Source organism: Pogona vitticeps, chromosome 2 (assembly GCF_051106095.1).
Source record: "Pogona vitticeps strain Pit_001003342236 chromosome 2, PviZW2.1, whole genome shotgun sequence".
Lineage (NCBI taxonomy): Eukaryota > Metazoa > Chordata > Lepidosauria > Squamata > Agamidae > Pogona > Pogona vitticeps.
Window position 1 is genome coordinate 100,537,447 of NC_135784.1, and position 20,985 is coordinate 100,558,431.

Consider the following 20,985-nt stretch of genomic DNA (forward strand, 5'->3'; position numbering starts at 1 on the left):
CAGCCAGCGGCACCCATGAGGTCGTCCCTCTTTTAGAGGAAAGGGAGCCCGTTGTGGCTTTCACCCCTCCCAAGATAGGGTTCGGCTCCTGCTCCACCTCTTCTTGGACCCTCCCGCCGGGCCGGGGCTCCCAGGGGCCATCCCAAACGCCGACAAATGCAGAGCGGGGTAAAGAGGGCAACGGGGAGGGGGGGGTGAAGGCTGCAGACCGGGAACCCTCGCCGGCCGCGGGAAAGGCACGGCTTCCGACGGGGCGCCGGCCTTGCGGTGGGTGGGTTGGGAGGAGGGCCTGCTGCGCGTCCTCGCAACGCGAGGCAACAACGGCGGAGGGAAGAGGCGGAGCGGGAGGCGGCGTTGCGAGGCGCTCGGCGGGGGCCTTCGGCACCCGCACGCCGTCCTCCTCCGTGGGAGAGGCGAGCAGTCCGGAGGAGGAGGAGGAGGAGGAGGGGATGTGACGAGCGCTTCGCTGTGCATTGTGGGGCTTCCTCCACAGACTCGCGACTTGTTCCCGTTCACACAGCAACCGAGCAAAGAGGGGGGGGGGAGTGAGCGGTGCGGGAAGACATATTGCTGCTGCGGCTGCCGCGGGAAGCCACACGGTGAGTCAGTGCTCGCGGGTAGGTAGGTGGGTGGGTGACCCCCTCTTCCTCTTTCCCCCGCCGGCGCTCCCTCTCCCTCTCTCCCGGGCGCGAACTCTGCCCCGGCGCGGCGCCTTTTGTACCGGGCGCGAGCTTGTTCCCTTGTTCCGAACGGGAAGGCGGGGTGAGAACGGCGGGCGGGCAAGCGAGCCTCGCTCCCTCCTGCCGTTCGTCCTGCAGCAGCAGCGCTCGCAGGAGCGGGACGTGTGGCCCTTGGGCGAGGAGAAGGCAGAGGGCAGGCGGGGAGGCTGTGGCGCGCCCGCGCGTGTGTTTGCGATTGTGTGTGTGGCTGAATCTCGCGGTCCCGGGAAAGGCAGTCGTCGTGGCACTCGGGGGGGGGGTGGGACTCCCCAGGTGGGATCGGCGGTGGAAGATCTCCGTCGATCTGTGTTGGGGAATGAATGGCGCGGGTTAAACGGAGTCTGGATTGGTTTCGCGGTGCCCTCAAGCAACCGGGGAGATCCACTCTCCCCTCTGCCGTAGTTATCCATAGATGGCCATTACATTAGATCTCAACTGGACGAGAAGTCTGGAATACGAGTTCAGCGTGGCCCGTGAATTAATTCCACGAAAACCTGTCCCTAGCGCCGTGGGGTTCAAAGACAGCCGGGCTTGGCTTCCGGCCCGGCAGCGGCACCCTGCCCGCCCCGCCTCCCCTCTCCTTTTCCTTCCCTCCCGTCCCTTTTCCTCCTCCTCCCTTCCTACCCACTTCGGGTCATTGCACAGGAGAAGATAACGTACAGAGACTGGGAACAGAAGAGCTGGCGAAACAGTGGGAGGACATAATTTGGCCCGTTCCCCTTTCGCCTGACAACCCCGGGCAAAGTTACTTTGTGTGCAGAGAGGGAAGGGCTGGACTCGAGGAGTGTTGGAAACCACGCCCGGAGGAGGAGGAGGAGGAGAAAGGCTGCCTAAAACAAAGTGGCAGGGAAGAAATCCTGGGTCCAGAATAGGCACCCCTCGGGGTATGATTGTACACAGCTTTCCAAAGCCTATGATGATTGTGCCCACGACCTGCTTCTCCTGCAAGTGACCCTGGAATAGGTGCTCCTTGCTCGCTGAAAGCCCTGCAGGTGAAGGCAGGCAGCTGAGAAAGAGAAAGCTGGGACGGGGTAGGCAGGCTATAAATAAAATGACAAAACCAAATGCAGTGTGAACCACGAAGCACTTCTAAATGGCCCAGTTCAAGTGACCTCATTCCAAACCCGGACGACAGCTTACATATGTTTTTTGTGTCCCATTGCCTGCAGTAGGGCAGGCCTTCTTGTGTCAAATAGATGAAGGGACTGAATTGCAAGTTTTTACAGCTTGTGCACAACTTGTGACAATCTCTAGTTTATATCCAGGCCTGGTCATGCTTAGAGTAGACCCATGGAGATCAGTGAAACTTAACTTTGTCGTAACTAGGCCTGTGGATTTATTATGACCATCACTGAGTTGCATTCTGGCTTGCTGTGTTCATATTTCTCCCTATAATGTCTTGGCAGTAAAACCGTGGTGCTGCCATTTTATGTCTTTTGATGGTCAAAGGGTGACCTGGCTTGAACCAGAAATGACTTCCCTTGGATGCTTGTACTGTAGAATATAAGATTTCTGAGCATACCCACATTGTATTACTTGATCATGATTTCAGGCTTTGTTCATGTGATCAAAGCGTTAATATTTGCCTCCTGTGATTATTGTCAGGCTTTCACAGATCTAAAGGGATTGCTGCAGCCCATGCCCCTCCTTCCTTGTTCTTTAGTGTGTGTAAAGAACCAATTGCAAAGTGTGTCAAAGTCTGTAATTGGGGAAGGGACACTTGAATGTTGATGAGGAGGTATATTTCAGCAAAGGCATACCAGCTGTGTTTGGATTTAGTATTTCAGTTTTTTTTAAGACTTAACAATCACAATTTTAAAAGTGTATTAATAAAGTCAAAGGAATCAGTTGCATAGGCTGGTGGTTAGTTGAAAACAATGTGCTTAACAGGTTTGTTAGGTTTTCAGGCTTTTAACATTAAATATTTTAGAATATTTCAGAATCTAAAATAAGTGTGGGGAGGAAAGAAGGGAAGTTGAGCAATGTTTATAGTTTCTGTATGGCTAAGTATTTTAAAAGAAAGGCTATATCAGTCTGTATTAATATACATGTGATCTAATTTTCCTCTAGATTTACACTGGTCTAACTGAGAACAGGACTTGACCCAGTGACACTAAACACTGGACAATACAACTCAAGAGTTCCTAACTTTAGAACAAAGTGACACATGCATTACTGATAAGAAAATATATCAAAAGTTTATACAGTCATAAGAATATGGTGTGCACCTTTGGAACTGTACTGGTGTCATAAAATAAGCTCTGTTACATAAAAAAAGAATTATTTGAAATAGAAAGCTTATTTCATTTGAATAGTTAAAAAGGAAGTAAAACTGTGAAATATATATACTCTTTTAATTAGCCATCAAAGTATCAAAATTGTTTAATCAGAAATGGGGGGAGAGATCAAAGGAAATGTTTCCTATTTGCATAATTCTTTTGATTTTTTTTTAAAGTATAGAAGGCAATATAGTGTGTTCAAGGAATAAAAGAAAATGGCAGAAGCTCTTTTTATACCTTCAAGGATTTGTGTGTGTGCTGGGGCTGAGGCTGGTCTCTGCCTTTCATACCCCTGTGAACAGAACTTGTATATGTAGGAGCAAATGTTTGCAGGATGCTGGTTTGTAAGGAGAGTTACAGGCACAAAGAGGCACATGATAACAGATTTGCACACACTGGGTCCAGTATGGAAGCTTGCTCCTCTCCGTAGAATCATAACATTGGCCGGGACTCCAGGTATCATCTAGTGCAGCCAACTGCTGATGCAGGAAATCCATAGTTAAACCATTAAATGGGCAGTTCTCCAGTTTCTATTGAACAACCTCTAGTGAAGGAGAGTCCACCAACTTTCCAGCCAGCCTGTTCCCCTGTTGAACAGCTGTTACCAAAGTTCTCTCTAAACTGCACGGCTGCATAGCACTGCATTGGTGCTGCACATCCACAGCCAGTGTTACCACCCATTTGGTTCTAATTGCAGCTGGAACCCTGCACACATAGGTTGGGCAGGGTCCCAGCACTGGCGGAAAATTAGAGGGGATATTGGCTGTTACCCATCAGGAGGTTCTTAATGTTCAGCTGATATCCACACCACTGTATCTGTAGTAAGCTGGTGCAGTCATACTACATAACATGATACAGCAAGGTGAACTCTGGTCACAGGTATCACTGCAAGGTTGATTTTGTGCTACCTACTACTCCCAATTATTGCTGCTCCCACCAGTGGGCCTTAAATACATTGGTGGCTGCATTGAAACTGATGGTGGTTTCTCCCCTTCCTTCTGGAAAAGAAGGAGATTGTCCGCTCTGTTGACTCACAGAGCTGTATAACAGTCGATAGCAGTGGTTCCCATCTTTGAGTCCCCAAATGTTCTTGGACTAAAATTCCCAGAAGCCTTCATCACTAGTTAAACTGGCCAGGCTTCCTGGAAGTTGTAGTCCAAGAATATTTGAGGATCCAAGTTTGGGAGGATATTTGGGTACCCTGCTACATAATAGAAATTTACTACTATTACTGCCAATTTTTTGTAGCAGCGGTGGCAAGAACAGCCTTATTTGCCACTGCTGAACAATGGTAACTGCATGAGAAACTTCATGCGTGGTGTTTCATGTTGGATATTAGATTCTTGGAGAGCCCAGCTAAGCCTAGAGAAATTGTCATGCCTGTGGTGTTGCATAAAATAAGTTTGCATCGTGGGGATGTACATCGTTTGGAAGAATTGTAGTTATCATGCTCTGCAGTACTGAAAATCACACAAAGGCCTTCTTTAATTCACAATGTAATATATTATATGCATTATTTGTAGTCATTTATTTATAATTATGAAATGTTTTTTTCTTCATTTTTCCTGCAATTCCCTTAGTTTCCAAAGGGAAGGGCCATCATATTCTTTCCTGGGTTCTGTGTTTCATCTGTTAGGCTCCACTGCCAACTGTAGCTCCACCACCCTATCATGCTGCACTGCTGTTCTGTCTCCTTGTGATTCCACTACTTATAAGCCCCCAATCTGGAAGGATAGTCTCTTGGCAGTAGTAAGGTACTTTGTTTACAAACAGCCTTAGGAAGACAGCCTTGTGATAAGCCTGCCTGTATTCTAGGATGAATAGTGTCTCTCATGCATAAGAACCTGTTCCTTCACTTCCTACAACCATTTCATATCAGCAGCTGCAAGCTTTGTCTTCATTCTAGAAGTGGTCATTTTGAGTCATCCAAATGAATCTGAATGGTGGCAAATTTATATCCTTGCTTAGCTAAGACTGTTTCCTGAAGGTATTGTGATGGCCAAGAAGACTTTAAAGCAGAGATTCCCAACCCCCGGTCCGCGGCCCAGTGTCAGTCCATGGCCTGAGTCAGACTGGGCCGCGGAGAGAAACCTGCCCCACTCCTGCACACACTCTCCTCCAGCCTGTTTGCGCCTGCGTGCATGCCCCCGCACAAGCGCTGCGCCGTCCTTTGCGCATGTGCACAAGCACGTGCCTGCATGAGTGCTCCACCTCCCTTTGCACATGCGCACAAGTGCCCGTGCACCTGCAGAAACACTACATTGCCCTTTGCGCATGTGCACAAGCGCAAGGGGTGCTCCGCCTTTCCCAGCCGGTCCGTGGGACTAAAAAGGTTGGGGACCGCTGCTTTAAAGGGGGGGGGGAAATGCATGTGCAGATGATAAAGCTATCAACGGCTGTTAGTCAAGTCATAGCGGCTGTGTAATGCTCCTGAAGCAGATGCAGCATGCTCCTGAGTATCAGCTGCCGAGGAACAACAGAGGGAGAGGCTGTTGCCCTAATAATGTATTGCTGCATGTGGGCTTGTCATGGGCATCTAGTTTGCCACAGTGGGAAACAGAAAGTGGGACTGGACAAGCCTTTTGAGCAGGGCTCTTCTCATGCTTTTAGTCTTGTGTTAGCTGGATGAAGAAGGCTTAGAAGGAGGGCACTCTACAGTGCTTTGTACCTGCTGCAGATTGGCATGTTTGGGGCTACTTTGCTGCCAGTTTTTAGCTTGGGAGGAGGATCGGTTGATGACAGGGCAATCACTACGGCTGTGCCCTCTAAATTTGGCACCTTGGGGCTTAGCCCTGGTTGCTCTGCCCTGGTTATGACCCTGCTCCTGTCTGGGGCTGTGTTGAGAAAGAGCTAAATGAATGAATAAAACTAAATTTTAGTGTGCAAGTCTGAAATAATAGTATTTGACAGTTTGAAAGAAAACATTCTCAGCTGGTGACAAAGATAATGTAATGAGAAAGTAACAAATGTGCCTCTCATTTAACTCGGCATTCATCCAATCCTAGGGGATCATTATCTAGTGTCAGAGTCCCATTGATGCCATTATACATGTCGAGCAAGATCTATCATCTGTGAGATAAAGGCAATTACTGTCCATATGTATGCTTACTTCAGAACGGACAAGCCACTTTCTCATATTCGTTAGGACAATTACTAATTATTCCTTTGAAATTCACTCAGTACTCAGTTGTCTTTACTACTCTTGTCTTTAGCTTGACCCCTTTGCCAAATGTTGTCTGGATAGTAACTTAGGTAGTGTGAGATGAGTGACCTAGCCTGCCAACAGACAGAGAAACCAGGACTTGTAAGTCTTGTAGGAGTGCTGGGATTTTATTTCTATTTTTGGGGGTGACCAGAGTTAGGAGGAATAATGGACACATTCTTACCTACTTGAAGCCCTTGGGGAAGACTGCAGTTTTAATAAACATAAGAAGGATGAGTATTTTGAGAGTATTAACAGGAATTGTTAGTTTAATTCAGGGTGGATTTGGTTTAAATCACATTGATTTAAATCACAAAATCAGATATATTTTTTGATGATTTGATTTTTTTAAAAAAACTAATTTTTAATCCATCGTTTTAACTGATTAGCTCATATTGTAACTGAAGACAAAATGTGAAGAGTTATAGCTAAACAAAGCAAAGGCATTTCTATTTGCATCTGCTGGAGTCATTTTCTCCCCCATCTACCAAATCGCCATGCCTCAAGCTGCTTCTGAGTTCTTTAGCATTCTCTGCTAAGGACCAGTGAAAAGGCCCTGATGTCAATCAGTCATTGCCAGTTTCCCATGCCCCAGCATGTCAGCACCATTGCTGTTGTTCTTCTGACAGAGATACTAGCAAGATAATGTAGGTCCCTCTCTGCTGGTAGTGCGGTCTTTGTGTTTAACAGCTTTCTTGCCTGTGTATGGAGCTGAAAAAATGTAGACAGTGGTGGGAACGAATAACAGAGAGTAATGTTAAGATGGGTTAGCATCCCTTTCAGGTGCAGTAATTCTCTATTTGCTGATTCATTGAAATTGTCCCAGTACACTAGCTCTGTACCTAAAATACATTCACATACTTAATATAGGTGCTGAGTTACTGTTTAAAACTCATTAGAGCTATTTGTAGCACTGAAAGGGCACTCCCCCTTTACCAGTAAGCACAAGATTTGTTGAGTTGTGCAGAAACTATATCTTGTATCGTTCCATCTTCAAGAGGAGGCCATGCACCATTAAATGAAGGCCAGAGACTTCTCAAGAGCTTCAGGTAGGTAAGAAAAAGTTCTGGAAAAGTGCAGCTACGCAAGCTGCTTTGAAAGTTTGCTGTGCCTGGTTGTGCAATATTAACCAACACTGCTGACAGTTAAAAATGCAGGCATCTCACAGAAGAGGTAGGTTTGTGTGTTATGTATGCATACTGTATGCTGTATGACTATAAAGTTCTGTTTGCTCTCCCCAAAAAAACAAGTAGACATGCTTATTTTCCTCCATTCTTTCCATTGGCTTCTCTGACATAAAGATTTGCACTAGTAGGTCAGGAAGAGGAAAGAAAGAAATGTTGCAGAAAAAAGTATAACTGCTGTCTTTTTTCTTTCCATTTTGTAGAAGTACAGTGGTGCCTCGCTTAGGGATTGCTTTGTTTAACGATGTATTCGCTTTGCGATGGGTTTCTTTGAGGAATTTTCAGCATCGTTTAACGATGTTCTCTATGGGGGAATTTTGCTTAACGATGTCCGTGTTTGCTCATTTTTAAGTGTCTTACAATGTTTGGAACATGTTTTAAATGATTGGATTCGGTAGTCCACCTTGTGAAACCTATGCACACTTAGTTTGGCTTCCTTCTGAGTCTTCGTTAATTTTTGGTGATGTTTTGTTTTTTCCGTCATTGAAATCCAATGGATTTCGATGTCCGTCCAATGGATTTCAATGAGGGAAAAAACAAAAAATCAACCAAAAATTAACGAAGACTCAGAAGAAAGCCAAACTAAGTGTGCATAGGTTTCACAAGGTGGACTGACTATTCCAACCATTTAAAACATGTTCCAAATATTGTAAGACACTTAAAAATGAGCAAACACGGACATCGGAAAGCCATTCCGTTGGGGAAACATTGTTTCACTTAGCGATGTTTCCTATGGGGATTTTCGCTTAAGGATGTTAATCCATTCCCATTGGAACGGATTAACCGGTTTTCAATGCATTCCTATGGGAAATGGTGTTTCACTTAACGATGTTTCCCATAGCGATGGGTTTTTTGGAACCAATTAACATCATTAAGCAAGGCACCACTGTACTTGTTTAGAGAGAAAGGCCCAGGTATGTAAGGTATGTCACATCTTTGCTGCTGGTGCTGCAGGAGCAGCTACTCATACTCAGCATTTTCAAAAGTACAAGTGCTTATATCAGCTTGAAGGGCCAGCTGCCGTGAAGAATTCCACCACTCCAACAGGGATGTAAAGAATACTAGCACATTCTTCATTCTTGTGATTTGGGCTGATTTGATTCAGTTGGAAGCCTCCAGATGGATTTTTCAAGCCCTGCAAGGTTGATCACTTCTAGGCAAAAGTGAGACAAAGAGTGCTAGTTCATCTTCTCAGAGTGATTGCAATCTGCGCAAACTGTCTGCATGCAAAAGTGCGTCAGAAAGCAAAGCATACACATGCCATAAACACAGAAGAAATGGCTGATTGCTAAATTAAAAAAGCCCCCACTCCAATCCTTCTGTCTTTCATGGACCATGTTACAAAGTTGCAGCCATCGTCGTTTTGCCTAATTTGTGTTTGAACGATATTCGCAATAAAGCATTATTTGCAGAAATTCTGCTTGATGTGCACAGAACTTATTGTGGGTCTCATTCTGTTCTTTTTGAGAGCACCAAAAATATCTCGCCTTCTGGCAGATTAAAAAAGAATAATTTTGTAGTTCCTCATCCCCATGTGTGAAGATGAAACAAGCAAGTATTTACATCTCTACCTAACAGTTGTTGTACGTCTTTTCAAATCTAATGGGAAGCTGTGCTGCATAAACAGATAGCTATGGCTGAGTCCTGAGCTTGTGTGCCACTTCCTCTTTTTTGTATCTACTAGGTGGAAATTGGAGGCATCTCATTTTAAACTATTGTTCTTATATCTGAACTCAGATAAGTGTGATTTGTTTACACTATATTTTAATAAGAACAAGCCAGGATCAAACTATAGTTTTAGCACCTCTGGCACCTTCATATTAAGAAACAGGATGGAGTTGATTTGAATCAAGTCAATTTAAATCGTGAGTTAATTCAGTCGTCAGTAAGATTTGATTTAAATCATGATGTAAAAAACTCATTCTTGCTGGGAGTTATAACCTTTAAAATTGGCAATCAGATGAAGATTTCATATTTAGAATAACAACCTGTCAGATTAGTAAAACAGCTGTATCAGAACAGATTTTATTTGACCAGGTTAATCACTCATATTTACTTTATGTAGCATGCATATTCTTATATTTGCTTAAACATGAATGTGTTCGTTGTTTGTACATAAATTTGCAGAACAACAATGAGATGAAGGTCTTTCTATGAAATTTGTTCATTCTGTACCATTTTTACTGTGAAAAATTGCGTATTATCTCAGCTTGGATAACTTGAATTAATTGAACTAGTTTACCAAAAATGTAAATATTGCATGAACATACAGTTATATTTCATGCTCACTAACCTTTCAACTAGATATGTTTTTTTTCTCCAAAAGCATTTTATTAAAATAAAATTGATTCAAATAAAAAAATACAATTTAAATTTAAAAAGTCCAATTTCAATAAAAATGCATTTTTATATGGGAGTGTGTGTGTGTTTAAAATCATTGATTTTAATCCAACCTATTTAGAAACCATAATTTGATGTTTAAGTAAACCATATTTCTCTGCATATAAATGTCCCATGCAACAGTGTTAAGTTTAAAGTGACAGGAAATGTTAGCAATGTTTTCCTTTCAGTTGCACAGGAAGAGGAGAAGGGAGTGCACGGATCTAAGGCTCAAGCCATATTTGCTTCCCGTGGCTGCCAACCAGTGGAGTTGAAAACTGTTAATTTCTTAATATGTAAAGAGTTGCTAACTGTTTTCTTGAACACAGGGATAATGCCCAGAATTCTGTTAGCATGTTTGTTTGTTTGTTTTGCATTTGTTTTGTTTAATTCCTATTTGAAGCAATTGGCCCAGTTTTAATTTTTAGATCCTGGTGTGTTCTAAGTTCGTGCACATTTGCTCTGCAAAGTTAATGCAGTAGTGCTGCGGAAGAATGGTAGATTTGGTAATCTTATGCAATCTTTGTCATATGAGAGCCGAGAAATGTTGCAAAACCTTCCTGTCAGGTTTTGTAACATTTAAAGTTGTATCCATCATTGATTGTTAAAGAGGAGGTCTGATATTGTGGTCTGTTAAATGGTGGAGGGAAGCCCAGCGATCTGTTTGAAGGATGATTCACGCTACTCTTGAAGTTTTCCAGGAGCTGCAGTTCCTATTATTTTGTTGGAAAAAGAGCAAAGTCAGGGAAGACTGCAAAGACAAACTTCTGAGAAGTACGTTGTGCAGTGCATGGTTAATAATTGGGCAGACTTGAGTGTGAGCTCAAGGGTAAAAGCAGTCCCTATTCAGTCAGACCACAGGCCACCTAAGATTAGTGATACTAAGCACTGCAGGCATGACAGATCATTTCCCATATTAGGCATATGCAAATCTGTGCTTATTATGAACTGCATATGCAAAAGTGCACTAAAGCTAGTCATGGCCCCTTGGAAGTTCTGCTTGTAAATATGTACACCGGGAAATGTAATGCTCTGGAAAAAAAAACATTCAAATAAGTTGCTTGTCTCCTTAAATATAGGAAAATTTATTTTTTCTGTTCTTTGAGCTAGTGTGTTGAGTGGAGTAGTAAATTTGCAGGTGCTCATCATAACAGCCCTCATAACCTCCCCTCACCCCACCCCTGTTGACAAATGAATTCTACTTATTTCTGCTTTCTACTAGTAGGAAGTATTTTGTAAAGTTACTGACTCTTAATACGTGGTGCCACAACAGGGAAAGCATGCAAAAATATACTGGTCCTAGGGAATAAAATTTCTTTGCTAGCTACTGTGTGGTTTATTACAACTAAGCTCAGGGAAGCCTGCAAAGGCTGGTGTTGATGTCAGAGTCCCTGCTAATCTGAAACAGTCAGATCTTTGACTCTCTGCTAAACCACTGCTTGTGTGAAAATTAATGTTATGTTTTGTTTGATTTGGCATTTAGAATTTGTGATTCATTCAGGGCCATCTCCCTGTTCCGTTAAGTTGCCAGTCAAAAGTTAAAAAGATCATGGGAGGAAAGAACAGGTTTAATGCTAAAATTATAGTCACAGTCAAAAACAGATTCCCAACCTGAACTTTAGACAAGCTAGTGTGTATAAAGGAATGATATACAGTATTTATTTAGAAGCTTGTATGACATGTCAGCGCAGATCAAAAATTCCGTAACAGCAGAAGTTGCAAAATGTCAGAATAAAACTGGATGGACTTGCTGCACTTCATTCAGGAATCAGCCCATCTGGGATGCCTGGCACGTGTATTATTGATAGGCTTACCTTGCAGGGATTACAGCCCAGGAGAAATGGAACAATGCTGGTGGAGAGTTGCAAGGGGAAAAAAATTCAAAATCTTGATACAATGATTTCATCATATTAAGAAGTGAGAGGGGGAATGGGTTTGAGAAGCGAGGGGAAAAATCACTGAAAAGGCAACCCTTTGTGTCAGGACAGCTTTGGGTCAGCTGGAGGTTTTCCTAAAGCCGAAATACACCATTGAGTTTTCCTTCAGCTTATAAAACATTGTTTATAAAGCTGTCTATCTCCATAGGGGTGAAGGAAAAAAACCTCTGCAGGCCTCTAGTACAGGAAATCAAAGGTTTAAGAATTTGGACCCGTTTTCTAAACCACCAGCTCCCAGAAGAGCCACAGTTTCTGAGCTTGTAAACCACTGCTCTCCATGGAGCTTTTTAACATTTTAATTTAATGCCTCTGCTTTTACAAAAACACAAGTTAAAAACGACGGACACTGGACAGAATGATCAGTAACAAGTTTGTGTATGGCCGTAAATTAACATGCAGTTGCTGACCCTCGTTCATAGGTGGCAAGTCCAATTAAATGGGTGGAAGGAAGTTGTCAGGTTGAAGTTTATGAAATTCCTGCAGGAGGATGGAATAAAACAGTGTGATTGGTGATGAGATAGGTTCCACATTTTAAAATCTCAGAAAGTTAATGGCATGCCTTTATGCTTTCCAAAGAGATAAATGGGCAAAACAGTATCTATGTGTCAGCACTCCTGGTGAGGCCTAGACTGAAGGGGGTCCGGCCAGCAAGCTTCACCTTGGAATTTGTTTTGAGGCCCAAGGATGAGCTCTGAAACTTTTGATGTCGCCATGGCAGCCAAGTTACCTTTGAGCATCTGTGGCATGTCTTTCCCTAATGACAAGTAATCCTACACATCCAGGATTAAGGGCCACAGTAATGAGCCTGTTCTATAGACCGTTCTAACCCTTTTTCTTAAAATGTTCATTTTGGACATTCTTGTCAGTACAGTAAGAGAGATTTTCCTTCCATCTATCACCAGAAAGAAAAAGTCTAGGAACAATTTAACTTCCAACTAATAGCATTCTTGTACAAGCAGGTTATCTTAATAGGAAAGGTGATTAGGAATAGTTCTAGCAACTTCAATGGTATTTTTTTTTACCCCAATAGTAAATATTTAGTACCTGCTAATGTATCCGATACTATAGAATAATACATTTTATTTTGTTTTATTTTATTTTTAGAAAGGATAGTTTATCAAGTTCAGTAATTTAAAGCAGTTTGTTAAGTGCAAATTTTACTTTTTAGCTTTTGGGGTTCTTTTTAAAATGAAACTCATATTTTTGTTATAAATGGAGAATGAAGTAAAGTATAAAAAGAACAAAAAGTTGGTTTCCATGGTTTCACCCAACTGCCAGCTTTTAAAACTAATTTTCTAACAATTTTTAAAACTAATTTTCTAACAATCGGGGCAACTTAAATACTTGTGACTAGTATTGCCTCAGAAACATTTTTGAAAGCCTGTGTGCAGTTGTTTTTTAGGAGAAAAAACGTGTTTTGTTCTTTTTTAAAAATTCAGGCTGCTTTTATGTGCATACTTTTGTGGAAGTAAACCTATCTGAAACAGTGAAATCTATTTGTGCCTGGAGATGTACTGTTAAAAACTTGAATTTGAATTTATGTTTCATGTATTTTCTTCTTCTGTGTTTATTTTTCTTCACTTCATTGAAATCCCTCTTTTCCTCCATGTAGGAACTCCTGGCAATCACTGTGTATTTAAACAATGATAAACCACAATCTTGATACAAGTAACCAGGGTGGATAAAATCAATTATGTTTTTAAGATCAAATTGATTTAACTTGCGATTTAAATATTAAAAACTCATTTAAACAATTTAAATTGTCAAAAGAAGTCTGATTTTTAAAAACATTTAAATCATGATTTAAATCAAATCTCCCCAGCTAGTAACATTCAGATTATCTAAACTGGACACAACACCGCTTTTTTCTGTACGAGACTGGTTATTTAGTCTTTCTGTTAGTTTGTAATCACTTGCTGTATCATCCAGGCCTAGCAGCTCTCTTATACAGCACATTGCCTTGTCCTTGTGATATACTATGGTCCTGAAAATACAGAATCCTATTTGCCAGATTTGGTTTCTGAATGGAGGGCTAGGTTAGACAACCCCTTTGTACTTTTCCTTCTCCGAGAGTCTAATCACCAAAATAGTTATCTTAATTCCAAACCTGTGACACCTTTTCAGATTGCATGATGTGCTTAATTTTTCCAAGGAAAGATGTTCATTGCTTTCACATGCATATCCAGCAGAAAGATGAACAATAGGGACAGTGTGGTATAACAGTTAGAATGTTTGACCAAGGAGAGTTCCCAAGTCAAATCCTTGGTCAACAACCCAATTGTTATCTACCATTCTAATTTTCCAGAGAGGATTAAATGAAGGAAAACTTTGCGTATGGTCCTGAAAGTTTGCTTGCTTGCTTGTTTTTTGAGAAAAGGGTGGTATAAAATTATAATAAATATAAATGGGCTTAGTATAAAGAAAAATCAAAGTTATTTGTGAAAGTAATCATGATGATATTATGCAAAAATAAATTTTTGCATGCTTGTTTTGCATAATTAGCTTACTGTACATTTTGGGTTGAGTGGAAAATACTTTGTGCAGCATTTAAATATTACATACACACACCAAATCCAGTAATCTTGTACAGATCCATATTTAACTTCAGATTTTAAGTGGCATTAGACAGAATCCTATTGGCATCTGTGCAAGATTTGTGTCACTTTTTGCACTGATTGTGGCTAACTGATGAGGTATTGATGTGCATTTTAGTTGTACAATTAGGTGTGTAACCAGACAAATGTCAAAAACATGTCAATCCATGAAGGGGGCAACTTGTTAATGAGCCACAATTAACTGTGACATGTTATACAAACCTTACATGAACACCAGTAGGATTCTGGCAATTATCTGCAGACATTCACATCTATCTGCTGGGCAATAAGAACCTGGGTCATTATCCAACTGCAAAGCTCAGTAGAAAATAAAATAATGGAAATAAGTCAAAAGTTATGTCAATGAGTCTAGTTGGGACAAGCAAGAGGATGCTGTCTTGATGTTAAATGCAGTAGATGAAAGTTAAGATCCTAAGGTTTTTGAATGTTGTACCCAGTGCCATATTGAAATGATACTTGCATAGCGTGATCAACCTTCCCCATCAATGCTATATAATTTATATATTTCTATGATTTCTACATGTTTAAAGATAACACTGCTGCATTCCATATCACTTACATAACAATTGGAACTGCAGTGCACTGAGAATCATGTGGGTCTGATTTTGCCAGTGGTCATTTAAAAATGGTGAAGGTATCATTCGCTCTTTGCAAACAATTATTACAGTGGACCCTCTACTTACAGAATTAATCTGTATTGGAACGGTGGCTGCAAGTCGAAGTGTCTGTAGGTCGAATCTCCATTGACCTACAATGCATTGAAAACCGATTAATCCCATAACTGGCAGTTTTTATTCTATTTTTGTTCCATTTTTGTTTTTTTCTGGTCTGTAAGTCGATTCTCCGGCTGCAAGTCGAATCTAAATTTTGCGGCCAGAGAAGTCTGTAACTCGAAAAGTCTGTAAGTTGAGCCGTGTGTAAGTCGAGGGTCCACTGTATAGTCCTTGTTTGTCATCTTACCTTTTCTTCTTGCTTCTAGTAGACCCCCTTCAGAGAAAATGTCCAGCAGGAGTGGGAAGAAAAAGTCAACGAAGACCTCTCGATCAGCAAAGGCTGGGGTCATATTCCCTGTTGGACGAATGCTACGTTATATTAAGAAAGGTCATCCGAAGTACAGAATTGGAGTGGGTGCTCCAGTGTATATGGCAGCTGTGCTTGAATACCTGACTGGTAAGTTTACTTGAATAAGAATCAAGAGATTCCAGTGAAAATAAAACCCAATATAAATAGACTGTTAAGCGATATGTGAACGCTCCGTGTCTGTATCTGTGTGGGGGTAATATGAATTGTCTTGCTTTCCTTTTATGATGAGCGAAGTGTTGGCTCTTAACACAATGTTAAATTCATAATGCATGTAAATCCCAACTACAGAACCTGGATTTCTCATCAGTTTTCTTTGTCTTGGAAGTGTTATGCTGAAAAAACCCTGTCTTTTAGATTGCATTTGTAATGGATTCTCATTCAGATTAGTCAGCTTTTGAATGCGCTTTTCATGATACTAAGTTAAATGCATAGACGTATGTAGTGCTGGAAATAAGAATTACTTTCAGGGTCTGACACTGTAGTTTAATTGATGAATTTTTTCTTTTCTAATAATTTGGATTTACGGAAAAAAATAGTGTATTAGTTCAACTGTTTTTTTTTAACTCAGGCAGCCAAAATGTTTGTAAAGCATTTTGGCATTACAGTAAATGTACAGAACAGATTATTACAAATATCTATAATGAAATATAGTGGCTTTCCCTGGGGCAAAATTAAGTTACAGTCTGTCTACCATTAATTAACTGGGTGGTTAGTCGGACTGTCAAGTAAACTGACACAGAGCAAGTCTTTGAAATTCAGATAACACACTCTACTCAAGAAGTTCATTGCCCTTCCTTCTTTTTCACAGAGAGCTTCAGGACAGATCTCACTAGAGGAACTGGGAAGGAAGGAGGTTTTTGTTGACTCTCACTCATCATGTTTTCTATTCCAATTTTTTTCCTGTTCCTCCAAAGCCTCTGGGGATGTGTGACAGAAGCCTGTATGCTGGGAACTGTGGAGTTTGTTTCCAGTCCCTGTGCTGGGTCCATCTGTTCAACAGCATGCTTTTGCTCTGGTACTGTAAAATGCAGTTTGCTAAATTGAACTGAATGAGACCTAATCATCCATTCAGCCATTGCTGCCACCACCTGAAGCCTGCTAGGATGGATATATTAGTAGATTTGTCTAGTGCAGGCATGAGATGGTACATATGACCAAGCACATGTAATTGCTATGGAGTTTTCAACTGTTAGCTCCACTATGTGAGGTGTCCCCAGCTACAAGTTGTGCCTTTGATGTTAATACATACTGAATCAGGAAAATAAGTAGTGTTCAGTGATAGCAAAAGAAATGGGAGTGATTCCATTTCATAAGGCAAGTTAATGTATCCAGACAGAAAATGTAGGCCCTCTGGGGAAAAGAGTGGGATTCACTATATGATAAAATTTGATGGTCCTTTATCTTTGCAGTCTATTTAAGTTGTTTGAATACATTTAAGGGTAGCCTAAACAATAAAAATGGCTTAAACTAAACGTTTACTACACAGGAGTGAAATGGAGTACCTAGCAAACAGACTGAATGAGTGCAGGCTTTATATGTATAAGCTTTAAATGTTCTTGTTGTGAGCCTTGACAGTGCAGCTGTTTCAACCCAGGCCCAGCTTAACACAGTGTTTGTGGCAGGTGTGGCAAATCACACACATACAACAGGTTCACACACTAGAATTTCTATGGGAAATATCCAAAAGAAGTCTAATCCCATATGTCATTTCTTATACATGAATTCACACTTGATGTTCTCCATATGGTTACTATTCAGCTATTTGATCCCTCTTTTCCTTTCCTCGTCGTATGTAAAAACTTACAGTATTATTTCTTTATATTCAGAATTTTTATCTTGTATTTCTATCAAATGCATTCTTAAGATGGCATAAAGCAATTAGCATTGGTGTAATTACTTAGAAGCCAGTTCTGTTTTATGGCATTCTGAAGAATTATGGGACACTCAGTAATATTTAAACATGCATATAAAACTAAAGCTCCTAGTGTTACTGTGGCAGATGTTCTAATTACTAATAAAAATTCCCCTTAAAATTAATTCTTTTCTTCAGCAGACAATGGCTGAAACCTAGCAGTAAGTCACAACTTGAGTTGTCCTGTTAAATCAGTGGGGTTTTGGAGAATCAGTACCTATGTATGTTAAATTGATTAAATGGGCCTACTTTAGCTGTGACTTACTACAGTGGTGCCTCGTTTAACGATTGCCCCGCAAAGCGATGGTCTAAATGGGAGAATTTCACTTAGCGATGATCGGTTCCCTGCTTCGGGAACCGATTTTCGCTTTACGACGATCAAAAACAGCTGATTGTCGGGTTTTCAAAATGGCCACCGGGTGCTCAAAATGGCTCCCCGCTTTGCTTAGGGATGGATTCCTCACTATACAGGCAGCGAAAATGGCTGCCGTATGGAGGATCTTCGCTGGACGGTGAGTTTTTACCCCATTGAAATGCATTGAACGGGTTTCAGTGCGTTTCAATGGGGTTTTTATTTTCGCTTTACGATGTTTTCGCTTAACAGCGATTTTCCTGGAACGGATTATCATAGTTAAGCGACGCACCACTGTACTACATTTCAGCCAATGTGTATTGCTTCGGTAAAGAAGGGTAGATTATTCATTGGGCAGTATAGGATAATCAGATATAATCATCAGGTTAATTACAGCTGTCTATGATTATAGTTTTCCTTTACATATAACAGTAGGGATACAGTCTGATTAGAGATGGGCACAGACCGCTAATTCAACAGTTTGTGTTGGTTTGTCCTTTAGTTGAACACGTCTTCCTTCCGTGCTTTCCTCTGCCAGGCGCCCACTCAGAGGCAGAGCCCGGAAGAGGCAGGTCAGGAAAGCCAAGGTTCTGCCTCTGAATGGGCACCCTCTGGAGGAAGCAGGGGCTGGGAGGAGCTGAACACCTGTTTGGTCTAAGGACGAACTGGCATGAACTGCCGGTTCAGCAGTTTGTGGCCATCTCTAAATCTGATGGTCCCAGGGACCATTTAGAGATTGCAGACTGCTGCCTCTTGAGAGCAGAGACATTTCTGAGACATTTGATGTCTAGACATTGTCATAGCTTCCAGTTGCTAGTATTGCTGAAAACAGAGCAATATGGGAGAGTGTAGGAAACACTAAAGACCTGCAAGCTCATAGGCCCCATCATTTTCCACGCACGATCAGAACTGTCAACTATGCACACTTAAAATAAGTTCCCTACCATTGGAGGCAATGGGAAGGAAAGAATGAAATGGCTGCCCTTGCCTTCTGTTCTGTCTGACACAAGCAGAGGCTTAGGATGCAGCTGTTCTTCTTTCTTCTGCCATGGATCCTCCACTCCCACCGCAAAAGCCTTAAAACGGTTGTGCTGGATAGTTACAGCTTTTATTCAGTTTGTAATTTTGGAGGTTATTTTTCTTGCAAGAGTGATTAGCAGTATTGTATCATAATAATTGTTGCATGCTGTTGAGTCTGATATTGTGACCCTTTCCAGGGTATTCTATGTAGAGTGCTCAGAAGTTAAACCAGTCCTATCTTCTGGGCATGCCCTGGAATTGTGCAGTTTGCCTAAAGCTAGGCAGACTGCCTCTACTCCCAGGAGGCACAGTGGGGAATTGAACTCTCAGTTGAACTCTGCATCCAGATACCTAATTCACTGAGATTTATACAAGACTTTCATACCATCTGGGCTGCATAAAAATTGATAAATTATGATAATCATGATAACTTTTAGAGTATATATTTTAATTGTATTTTAATTGTTTTATCTTTTTTTTACTGTAATTAAATACTGTAGCTGTAAGCCGGCCAGCGACCTTTGGGTTGTGTGGGTGGCATATCAATTAAATAAATAAATAACTATATGTCACCTCAGCAAGTAGATTTTTAAAAGTACAAATTCCATTTTGAAAAAAAAATGAATTGGATGTTTGATATGTGAATAAATATCAAAGGATACATTTGAAGTACAACCATGTTCACTCCACACTTATGTTCCAAACCAGTGGTTCTTAACCTTGGGTTACTCAGGTGTTTTTGAACTGCAACTCCCAGAAACCCCAGCCAGCACAACCTGAGTAACCCAAGGTTAAGAACCACTGTTCTAAACTTTAGAAGCCAAAATCTTAGTGGTGATCACAAAAAGCTTGGATGACTTGCTGCTGCTAATTAGCAATGTTTTGGTCTGTGACTTGGTTACATGATTGGTCATGTGCTTGATTGTGTAATTTGGATGTATTCTGAGTCTTTGGTGATTATCTACAGCAGGTTATGTGTATCTTACAAGAATGCCAATAGGATTCTAGCCAGAGATGGTTACAGTCTAATTGGGACCATTGCCTCTGATACACTGAGTTAAAGGAAGCTTTTTTGTATTAATGAAGAAGCAGTTTGTTGGTTCTCAGATATTCTATTTAGGCTGTAATGTAAGCATTTCATTACATGGCTTTTCAGTGGAGGGATTTAAAGGAGGCTTTCTAATTAAATTTTCTCTTATCGTAATCTTTATTTTTGCTAAATTGATGTTTTATTCAGATTGGAGTCTAAATATATTTTGATGCGTATCCTTAGTTTTTTTCCTGAAGGAAAGAAATATTTTGTCATTGTATAGTTATGGTATGATAGTTTAGATTGTAAATCTCATGTACTTTTTTAAAAATACCCTGCATTGAGTGCTCTTTTTAAAAAATGCAGTTAGCAACTGAGTTATATTACAGCTACAGTTAATGAGCAACACATGGTACCAATTAAATAAATGATTTGCTCACTTTTATATACTGAAATATCTTGAGCAAGGAAAGAATAAAATGGAGCATGAAAATGTTTTGAAAGGGGAAAAAACCATGGGAATTTGTAAACATGGCTTGCAAGCCAAACCAAATTATCCCCAAGGAAGATATAAAGAGAGCTGAGAAAAATGAATTCTCGGCCTATAATTAGTCCCATTCTTAGGACATGGAATTATTGTTTTTAAAAATCTATTTTATGTTTTTCTGTATTACTTACATTTTTTAAAATGAACACTTGTATTTATGTGGTGTTCCCATTTCTATATTAGTGCATCATGATAAGAAATTATAACTTTATTCCAAATAGAAACTTGGTATTCTGGCTATTTTTTATCTGTTATGTAAACTACTACACCAATTTAAACTCTGCTATCAAATCGTGTCTGTACAGTGTAATGAAGAATTGTGTTTTTCAGTATTCTCCTTTTACTGTTTTTAAAGGTATATGTATATTTATCTGTGTAGCAGTCAGTCACATAAACATGAAAAGTGGTATCTTCCTATTTTTTAGGGGCAAGCCCACAGAAACATTGTGAACTACAGACTGAGTTGACTGGGGCTTTGTCCTAGGACACTGAAATTTAAGAGAGTGCAAAAATGTGCACCTTGAAGTACACAAACTCACCTGTTTGCTAGAAAGCAATGAATGCACTTGGCCTTATCACGTACATACACAGTGATGCCTCGACCTACGAATGTCCGGACTTACAACCATTTCGAGTTGCAAACAGCTCTGGCTGCAAAATTTTGCTTTGACTTGCAGCCAGCTGGAGCTTTGAGTTGCAACAGGAAAAAGGCAGGGAATTCAAATG

The 20,985-nt window shown here is 40.8% G+C and overlaps 1 protein-coding gene across 8 annotated transcripts in view; it reads left to right on the plus strand.

The window, feature by feature from the left end:
• The first annotated feature begins 430 nt into the window (after nucleotides 1-430).
• The window catches only part of MACROH2A1 (macroH2A.1 histone), a 65,343-nt gene continuing 44,788 nt past the window's right edge, over nucleotides 431-20,985 (plus strand). For 4 of the 8 annotated variants that reach the window (XM_020782659.3, XM_020782663.3, XM_020782661.3 and 1 more), the window contains exons 1-2: nucleotides 457-599; nucleotides 15,298-15,485. In XM_020782659.3, the coding sequence (XP_020638318.1) occupies nucleotides 15,314-15,485 (172 nt within the window). In that variant the 5' untranslated portion in view covers nucleotides 457-599; nucleotides 15,298-15,313. Of the gene's footprint in view, nucleotides 600-15,294; nucleotides 15,486-20,985 lie in introns of all 8 variants that reach the window. The other 4 variants (XM_078385716.1, XM_078385719.1, XM_020782660.3 and 1 more) reach the window with 2 other exon arrangements.